The 9,983-nt window shown below is 44.5% G+C and overlaps 1 protein-coding gene across 1 annotated transcript in view; it reads right to left on the bottom strand.

The window, feature by feature from the left end:
* Nucleotides 1-6,322: 6,322 nt before the first annotated feature.
* fshr (follicle stimulating hormone receptor) overlaps nucleotides 6,323-9,983 on the bottom strand; it is a 10,696-nt gene continuing 7,035 nt past the window's right edge. Inside the window, exons 7-13 of the mRNA XM_031805247.1 lie at nucleotides 9,632-9,700; nucleotides 9,096-9,170; nucleotides 8,822-9,007; nucleotides 8,486-8,709; nucleotides 8,095-8,276; nucleotides 7,776-7,967; nucleotides 6,323-7,539 (exon numbers count right to left, since the gene is read on the bottom strand). Coding sequence (XP_031661107.1) covers nucleotides 7,039-7,539; nucleotides 7,776-7,967; nucleotides 8,095-8,276; nucleotides 8,486-8,709; nucleotides 8,822-9,007; nucleotides 9,096-9,170; nucleotides 9,632-9,700 — 1,429 coding nt within the window. The 3' untranslated portion in view covers nucleotides 6,323-7,038. The remainder of the gene's footprint in view (nucleotides 7,540-7,775; nucleotides 7,968-8,094; nucleotides 8,277-8,485; nucleotides 8,710-8,821; nucleotides 9,008-9,095; nucleotides 9,171-9,631; nucleotides 9,701-9,983) is intronic.

Here is a 9,983-nt window from a genome sequence, read left to right as displayed (position 1 = left end):
TTCCGGGTTGGATGGGCATTGTGTCAAGAAGCAGTGCTCCTTGGTTGGGTTGGGTTTCGGAGGACGAATGGCTCTCGACCTTCGCCTCTCCCAAGTCCGTACAGCAGTTGCAACGATGAGACAAGACTGTAACTACTACCAATTGGATACCATGAAATTGGGGGTAAAAAAATAAAAAATAATATATATAAAAAAAAAATGATATAATGTCATTTGATGTCATTTTATCTGTGGCCAATGACCTGGAGCCTTCTTGGATGGGCACTTCTAATGTAACTATATGGCTTGAAGTTTTGAGCTCTACCCTTAGATTTGGCAGTGATATAGTGTCCCCATGAGTGACAGAACACTAAGCCAATCACAGCATAACTAGAGAACATTACCAAGCCTTACACACATATTTTCTGCTGTCTGCCCCACCACCGCAGAAAGCACTGAGCTAGCCTGAAACACCTGCATTTTGGAGCTGTCTTACTCAAGAAAGCAAAAAAGAGACCATGTTTGTATGGAGAATTTACTAACGCAATTCATTATTTTTTTAAATATATTTTTTACATTTGCAAACTGATATGTGACATGTTTTAATGCCAAAATAACATGCAAAACAGGCAAGCATTCTATAGGTTTTATTTCTCAACTCTCAATTTTCAGCTCAATAGCAACTATTTTACAACCAAGATATTTGATAAGGCTTTGAGATATGGATTGACACATGCGCTAAATGCGCCCTGGCCATTGCGAGGGCATATGGCCTATAGGTCTAATGGGTAGTAGCCTACAACTGCAATGTTTTTTTTAGGACATTGCATTTACTGTTGGATGAATACATAGCTACTAACAGTGGATAGTATATTTAGAGTTAGCATTCTAGCTACAGTGCCTTGCGAAAGTATTCGGCCCCCTTGAACTTTGCGACCTTTTGCCACATTTCAGGCTTCAAACATAAAGATATAAAACTGTATTTTTTTGTGAAGAATCAACAACAAGTGGGACACAATCATGAAGTGGAACGACATTTATTGGATATTTCAAACCTTTTTAACAAATCTAAAACTGAAAAATTGGGCGTGCTAAATTATTCAGCCCCCTTAAGTTAATACTTTGTAGCGCCAGCTTTTGCCGCAATTACAGCTGTAAGTCGCTTGGGGTATGTCTCTATCAGTTTTGCACATCGAGAGACTGAAATTTTTTCCCATTCCTCCTTGCAAAACAGCTCGAGCTCAGTGAGGTTGGATGGAGAGCATTTGTGAACAGCAGTTTTCAGTTCTTTCCACAGATTCTCGATTGGATTCAGGTCTGGACTTTGACTTGGCCATTCTAACACCTGGATATGTTTATTTTTTAACCATTCCATTGTAGATTTTGCTTTATGTTTTGGATCATTGTCTTGTTGGAAGACAAATCTCCGTCCCAGTCTCAGGTCTTTTGCAGACTCCATCAGGTTTTCTTCCAGAATGGTCCTGTATTTGGCTCCATCCATCTTCCCATCAATTTTAACCATCTTCCCTGTCCCTGCTGAAGAAAAGCAGGCCCAAACCATGATGCTGCCACCACCATGTTTGACAGTGGGGATGGTGTGTTCAGGGTGATGAGCTGTGTTGCTTTTACGCCAAACATAACGTTTTGCATTGTTGCCAAAAAGTTCAATTTTGGTTTCATCTGACCAGAGCACCTTCTTCCACATGTTTGGTGTGTCTCCCAGGTGGCTTGTGGCAAACTTTAAACAACACTTTTTATGGATATCTTTAAGAAATGGCTTTCTTCTTGCCACTCTTCCATAAAGGCCAGATTTGTGCAATATACGACTGATTGTTGTCCTATGGACAGAGTCTCCCACCTCAGCTGTAGATCTCTGCAGTTCATCCAGAGTGATCATGGGCCTCTTGGCTGCATCTCTGATCAGTCTTCTCCTTGTATGAGCTGAAAGTTTAGAGGGACGGCCAGGTCTTGGTAGATTTGCAGTGGTCTGATACTCCTTCCATTTCAATATTATCGCTTGCACAGTGCTCCTTGGGATGTTTAAAGCTTGGGAAATCTTTTTGTATCCAAATCCGGCTTTAAACTTCTTCACAACAGTATCTCGGACCTGCCTGGTGTGTTCGTTGTTCTTCATGATGCTCTCTGCGCTTTTAACGGACCTCTGAGACTATCACAGTGCAGGTGCATTTATACGGAGACTTGATTACACACAGGTGGATTGTATTTATCATCATTAGTCATTTAGGTGAACATTGGATCATTCAGAGATCCTCACTGAACTTCTGGAGAGAGTTTGCTGCCCTGAAAGTAAAGGGGCTGAATAATTTTGCACGCCCAATTTTTTATTTTTATTTTTTAAGTTTGAAATATCCAATAAATGTCGTTCCACTTGTGGCAAAAGGTCGCAAAGTTCAAGGGGGCCGAATACTTTCGCAAGGCACTGTAGTTAGCATGTGTTCCTTGGGCGTTGAACCCCAACTTAATTAGCCTATGATATTAGTTAGTGAACACAAATATGTTTGTAATTTCTCTCTATGGTATAAAACAAAATCTGGAAATTCTGGAGTCCTATTTTGACAGTAAAATATAGCAACTGTAGTTTAATTGTCAACCCAAAATTCAGCCACAATCACTGGATTAGGTTGTACAAAATATATTGAGTCATGCATTCCTGCTTGGATGCGTTTGATGAAACAACTTATTTCTTGAATACCTCAGAAGTCTATATATTACACTTAATAAAGCACTATGAATGAATTTATACGATTAATTACTCATGACTTGGGTGAATGGGTCTGAACAATTCTTGGCTGGTGCCTGTGCCACCAACTGTAAAAGTCAGTGACACCAGGGAAAAATGTCAGTCTGGAGCCCTGTAATAGTAATTAACACTTAGGGTAGTTGTTGATTCAGGGGAACACATGACAGGCACTCATTTGCAATATAGCCTATGTCGTTAGCTTGGCTTTCATAAAGTATAAGGCTTAAGCAGACAGGCAGAAAGACATACAGACAGAGACCAAAAGAAGCACAGAGAGACAGCAGAAAATAATCTGGGATAGACAACACAACAGGAAATGGAAAGGAGGCAAACAAAATGGCTTAAACAGAGGCACAGTTATAGTGGTGAGTCGTATCTCCAGTGTATTTTTACATATTGTATTTGTTTTAAACATGAGCTGGTTAAAAAAGAGGAGGACCAAGTCTCGCTAGTCACTGGCACAGAAATGGTTGAGAAACACAGTACTCTACTAACAATGTTATGTGTCAGCACTACTGCCTGTGTCTAAGTGTAGCGTCAGGGTTAGGATGACCACATTTAAAATGCCCAAATGCGGGACAACAGGATGATTTGGCAGATCTAACGTCAAAATAGGCCATGGCACCATCACTGTCTGTTGTGAATGAGGATTCTTCTGATTTTACCAGTGAAATGTCCAAACTGCATCTGCATTCCAATCATTTGATCTAAATCAGTTTTTCATGGGAATATGCATGTTAATATTCTTGAATGACTGTTTCGTGAGCAAATTAGAGCAGATTGTGTTAAAAAACTATATAGACTTCCTGTATTTTGTTTCAATCAAAGCGCATTCTGCCTAGTGTGCGCTCTCTGTGGAGTTTTGGCAACATGATCATTTTTGGGGACTGTTCAGCCAACCATCCTAAAATCTCAGAAGAAATTAGGTGGTGTTTTTGGTGTAACAGTAACATTATACTATTGTTGTGATCTTCCAAGATGTGGATTCAGCTTTGATCTAACTTTACTAAACAAGCGCCATTGTGAAAAGTGGCGCCAGGGTGTGCTCCAGCAAAGCACTTTCATGGCTGTAGACGTGAGTGCTACGGGTCGGTAGTTATTTCGTCAGGTTACCTTAGTGTTCTTGGGCACATGGACTATGGTGGTCTGCTTATAACATGTTGAAAATGTCAGTGAAGACACTTGCCAGTTGGTCAGCGCATGGCCCTGCAGCTTTGTGAATGTTGACCTGTTTAAAAGTCTTACTCACATCGGCTATGGAGAGCGTGATCACACAGTCGTCCAGAATAGCTGATGCTCTCATGCATGCTTCAGTGTTGTTTGCCTTGAAGTGAGCATAAAAGTAATTTAGCTAATTTGGTAGGCTCATGTTACTGGGCAATTTGCGGCTGTGTTTCCCTTTGTAGTCTGTAATAGTTTGCAAGCCCTGCCACATCCGGCGAGCGTCAGAGCCAGTGTAGTACGATTCAATCTTAGTCCTCTATTGACGCTTTGCCTGTTTGATGTTTCATCTGAGGGCATAGTGGGATTTCTTATCAGTGTCCGGGTTAGAGTCTCGATCCTTGAAAGTGGCAGCTATACTCTTTAGCTCAGTGTGGATGTTGCCTGTAACCATGGCTTCTGGTTTGGGGTGTGTACTGTCACAGTGGGGACGACATCATCGATGCACTTATTGATGAAGCCAGTGACTGATGTGGTGTACTCCTCAATGCCACCTGAAGAGCATATTCCAGTCTGTGCTAGCAAAATAATCTGCGTCATCTGACCACTTCTTTATTGACCGAGTCACTTGTGCTTCCTGCTTTAGTTTTTGCTTGTAAGCAGGAATTAGGAGGATATACTTATGGTCAAATGGAGGGCAAGGGAGAACTTTGTACGTGTCTCTGTGTGTGGAGTAAAGGTGGTCTAGAGTTTTTTCCCCTCTGGTGGCACATTTAACATGCTGGTAGAAATGAGGTAAAACGGATTTAAGTTTCCCTGCATTAAAGTCTCCGGACACTAGGAGCGCCGCCTCTGGATAAGTGTTTTCCTGTTTGCTTATGGCCTTATACAGCTCATTGAGTGCAGACTTAGTGCCAGCATCGGTTTGTGGAGGTAAATAGACAGTTACGAAAAATATAGATGAAAACTCTCTTGGTTAATAGTGTGGTCTACAGCTTATCATGAGATACTCTACCTCAGGCGAGCAAAACCTAGAGACTTCCTTAATGTTAGATTTCATGCACCAGTTGATGTTTACAAATATACACAGACCGCCACCTTGTCTTACCGGAGGCAGCTGTTCTATCTTGCCGATGCAGCGTAAACCCCGCCAGCTTTATTTGATCTATGTCGTCGTTCAGTCACGACAGTTTTTAATGTTCCTTTGGTAGGATATTTGTGATCGTAGCTCATCTATTTTGTTATCCAATGATTGTACGTTGGCTAATAGGACTGATGGTAGAGGCAGATTACCCACTCTCCGTCGGATCCTTACAAGGCACCCGACCTAGATCCCCGATACCCCCATCTCTTTCTCATGCGAATGACGGGGATGTTGGCCTTGTCGGGGGTCTGAAGTAAATTCTTTGCGTCCGACTCGTTAAAGAAAACATCTTCTTCCAGTACAAGGTGAGTAATCACTGTCCTGATATCCAGAAGCTCTTTTCAGTCATAAGAGACTGAGACAGAAACATTATGTACAAAATAAGTTACAAATAGCACAATTGGTTAAGAGCCCATAAAATGGCAGCCATCTCCTCCGGCACCATACATATCTCCATGTCATATTACATAATTTATGCATCAGCATACAATACATTTTTGAACTCACCTTGTTGTGCTGTGCTCACTTGAACAGGAAGGTGGCTCGGTGGTCCTTCAAGGGCAAATTTTGTCATCAAACTGTCATCAAAATCTGTCATTCTCTGGATTTATGGTGCTTTCAAGACAACTGGGAACTCGGAACAAAACAAGGTCGAATCACGATGACGTTGCTGATCTTCAGGTCGGGGGCTCAAAACAGTACATGGTAGCTAGGCTCAGGGGCTAGGCCAGGGGTTGATTTGGGTCTGGGCATGAGAGTGTTTCCACATTGAGATGGACCCATGGACCTGCCTCGCACCTGCAACCTTGAAATAACATCTTTGGAGTGTGTGTGTGTTTGATAAACCATCTACCAGCCATTTCCCTCTTCCTGATGAACGGGCTGAGTGCAGCTGTGTAACCTCTCCTCCCACACACACGCAAACACGCACACACACACACGCACACACACACACACACACACACACACACACACACACACACACACACACACACACACACACACACACACACACACACACACACACACACACACACACACACACACACACACACACACACACACACACACACACACACAGAAGGGTTGGGGGATTGGTCATTGTCCTTGAACAGACTGGATGTGCTGAAGGACAGAATGTTTCTGATAACACAAGAAACTGCTCAAAAATGTGTGTGTGAGTGTGCCTGTGTTCATGTGTTCGTTTTGGCTTCTCTATGTGCAGCCAGTACACACTATACCTCAACTCCAAGTCTCAGTAACATTCTCACTCTTGGTAAAATGCACAATCATAGAGCTTTATCAACAACAGTAGATGCACAACTCATATAGACACATTTTTTCCACAACCAATAAACGCAACTCACGAAAGAACCAGACCTGGGTTAAGTAAACAATTTAAAGTAGTTTAAAATTCTTCTGCCGTTGGTTTGGTTTGCCCTGCTCAATGGAATGCAAACTTTCTAATCTACATTAGGCACACCTCAAAAACACAAAGCACCTCTTTGTGTCTGTATCTGACCCAGGTCTGGAAGCAACAACAAACAAAAAAACATCTTTACATATCTCTTAAAAACATTGAACAAATCTTGAACTGGGTTTACTCTATATTGAGAAGACAAGGGGAGGGAAAAGAGAGATAGAGAGAGGGAGGAGGTAGAGAGCAGAGAGAGGGTTCAGTATGTTGATGCGATCAGGTGAATTTGTGAAGTCAAACACTAACTAAAGTACTACTAAACAGCCATCTGCTACTATTAAACAGCAGCCTGTCACTGCGCACACCTCCTGCAGTCCTGTGTGTGTCTGTGTGCATGTGTGTATGAGTGCGTACGTGTGTGTGCGTACTCTGAGGCATCAGGGTCCCATCCCTCTCAGAGAAGCTGTTGTTGTTTAAACCAGCCACAGTGTCCCGTGCCTGGTCTTGGGTTCAGGGGTGAGGGGTTAAAGGTCAGGGTTTCAGTAGGGGTTCGGTGGCTTGGTTGATTTGAACCAGTTAACACAGCGTCCCGTGGGAGGCTTTGGGCGACATTTGGATCCATGCAGCCTGCTGGACGGAGAAACTCTCTGTCCTGTAGACCTGGGCTTTGGTCGTGAACAGGCCATATCGCGCTGCCAGCAGGAAGAAGTCCCGGCGGAATGTCCGGGTGCATAATCCGTACAGGAAGGGGTTGGCGCATGAGTTTATTGGGTAGAAGAGGACCAATAGCAGCTTGGAGTCGGAGACGGTGATGAGGGGTAGTTTGAGCGCGGCAGAGAGGGCGAAGAAGGAAATAGGCGCCATGCACAGGAAGTCCGTGAAGATGAGGATGGCCATCCGCTGAGCCATGCGGGTTTCAGCACTGGCTGGGGGGGAGGAGGAGTTACGGACGGACAGGTAGATGCTCAGGTAGCACACACACACGCACAGGAAGGCCACCACGTTCAGCAGCAGGAGGAACATGACAAACACCTGAGACGGTAGCGACTCCACATCCATGGGCAGGCAGATACTCACCTGAAACACACACACACCGACGCATGCAGGCACGCACGTACACACACACAGACACACACACACACACACACACACACACACACACACACACACACACACACACACACACACACACACACACACACACACACACACACACACACACACACACACACACACACAAAATACCCAAATTAGCATAGAAGCTCTGCAATATAATACGTGTAGAAAAACAGGTAGCATCACACATCCCTCACCTTGCTGTAGCTGCTTACCCCTACAGTGGGTAGCAGAGCCGCCAGACAGGAGAAGGCCCAGCCGGTAGCCATGACAGCACAGGCGTGTCGGAGGCGGAGCTTGCGGTCCAGTCTGAGGGCGTGGGTGATGGTGTGGCAGCGCTCCAGGGTGATGGCCGTCAGAGTAAACACAGACAGCTCACTGGCAAACACCTGCACATTCAGTATAGCACCTCTGTTAGAGCATCACTTCTAAGCGTTCAGATCACTTCAGTATACGAAGGCTAGGGCGCACACACAAACACACACACACACCCTCCTAGGTCTACAGTATACCCACAGTGAAGAACCCAGCGATGTCACAGCCCGCCCCGGTCTGCCAGCTGATAGCGTGGTTGTAGTACAGACCTCTCGTACGCACGTCCACTGTTGCTATGACCACCAGGTATACGCCCATACACAAGTCGGCAAAGGACAGGTGGCACATCAGGAAGCGTGGCACCGTCATCTTCGCTCGGCTGCCTAGCAACGGAGAATGGGGAGGGGGAAGTTTAGTAATAACTTTTATCACAAGAACGTATTTTAATACAATAACTGCTTTCATTACAAAATTTGTCATCATTCACACATTTGTATTGTGATAAAAACAGTTATTGTGATAAAAACAGTTATTGTGATAAAAAATGTTATTGCGATAAAAATGGCTAATAAACACATTTTTTTTTACTGACCTAGCAACACAAGCAGCACGATGGTGTTGCCTAACAGTGCGAGCACAGAGATGATCCAGATGAGGACACGTAGAGGGGCGGAGCCCATGATGTCTTCACAGGGGTTGAAGGCATCGGGGGCGGGACTACAGGCCACAGACGTCCAATTTAAACAGAAGTCCATAAAGAAGTGGAGGTTGTTCTGAGCCCCGGGTTTAAAGCACGCGGAGGTCATCCGGAAGGTCCTGACAAACGCACGCAAGAATGCGAAAATACAGACACACACACACACTAATTTATATGTGACATAATATACACAGATATATTCTATCTTGGAGTGTGTGTTTGTCTTCGTACCTGTTCCTCTGGTGTTTTTGGAAGGCGCAGCAGTGAGATGGGTAGGTGAGGTTAGCCTTTCGTAGCTTTGTGAATAGGGACAGGGGAGGCAGCGCTCTGAGTGAGAACACCGAGACAGCGGACAGATGCTCAACTTCACCCAGCACTGACTCTGGCAGGGAACTCAGCGCTGTTCGAGAGATGTCACTAAATACACACAGACAACGACACTTGGACACAAAAACAAATGACAGCTGATGATGTCACTGACGTGTCGTTGTGGAGCCATGCTTACAGGTACCCCGGCCCCTCTGCTCCTTTGAAGGAATTATTATGCATATGAGAAAGTTGCAGGTTGCCCATGAGAGACCTGAGCAAAGAGAGAAAGAGAAACCATTATAGTATGTATGCGTGTGTATGCGTGTGTGTATGCGTGTGTATGCGTGTGTGTATGTGTGTGTGTATGCGTGTGTGTATGCGTGTGTCTATGCGTGTGTGTATGTGTGTGTGTATGCGTGTGTGTATGTGTGTGTGTATGCGTGTGTGTATCCGTGTGTGTATGCGTGTGTGTGTGTATGCGTGTGTGTATGCGTGTGTGTATGCGTGTGTGTATGCGTGTGTGTATGCGTGTGTGTATGTGTGTGTGTATGCGTGTGTATGCGTGTGTGTATGCGTGTGTGTATGCGTGTGTGTATGCGTGTGTGTATGTGTGTGTGTATGTGTGTGTGTGTGTGTGTGTGTATGTGTGTGTGTATGCGTGTGTGTATGCGTGTGTGTATGTGTGTGTGTATGTGTATGTGTGTGTGTATGTGTGTGGGCGTGTGGACTCACAGTTTGTGTATCTTGGTTCCGTTAAATGCGTGACTCTCCACCTCACTGATGCCGTTCTTGGTCAGTCGTCTGTAAGAGGAACGATGTATAAAGTCATTCCATGAAAATGTCATATTTCCAGGGAGATGTGTGGCTACTCTGGGTGTGTGTACTCTGTGTGTCTGTGTACTCTGTGTGTGTGTACTCTGTATGTGTGGGTGTACTCTGTGTGTGTGGCTGAAATGGAAAAAATGGAATGGTATTAAAACACATACTGTAGAACCTGTGTGTTTGATGTGTTTGATACCGTTCCAATAATTCCATTCCAGCCATTACTATAAGCCTGGCCTCCCAAACCATGGTGCCACCAGCC

The sequence above is a fragment of the Oncorhynchus kisutch genome, linkage group LG25, assembly GCF_002021735.2.
Source record: "Oncorhynchus kisutch isolate 150728-3 linkage group LG25, Okis_V2, whole genome shotgun sequence".
Lineage (NCBI taxonomy): Eukaryota > Metazoa > Chordata > Actinopteri > Salmoniformes > Salmonidae > Oncorhynchus > Oncorhynchus kisutch.
Note: the sequence above shows the minus strand (reverse complement) of the source record. Positions and strands in the feature narration are given on the sequence as shown.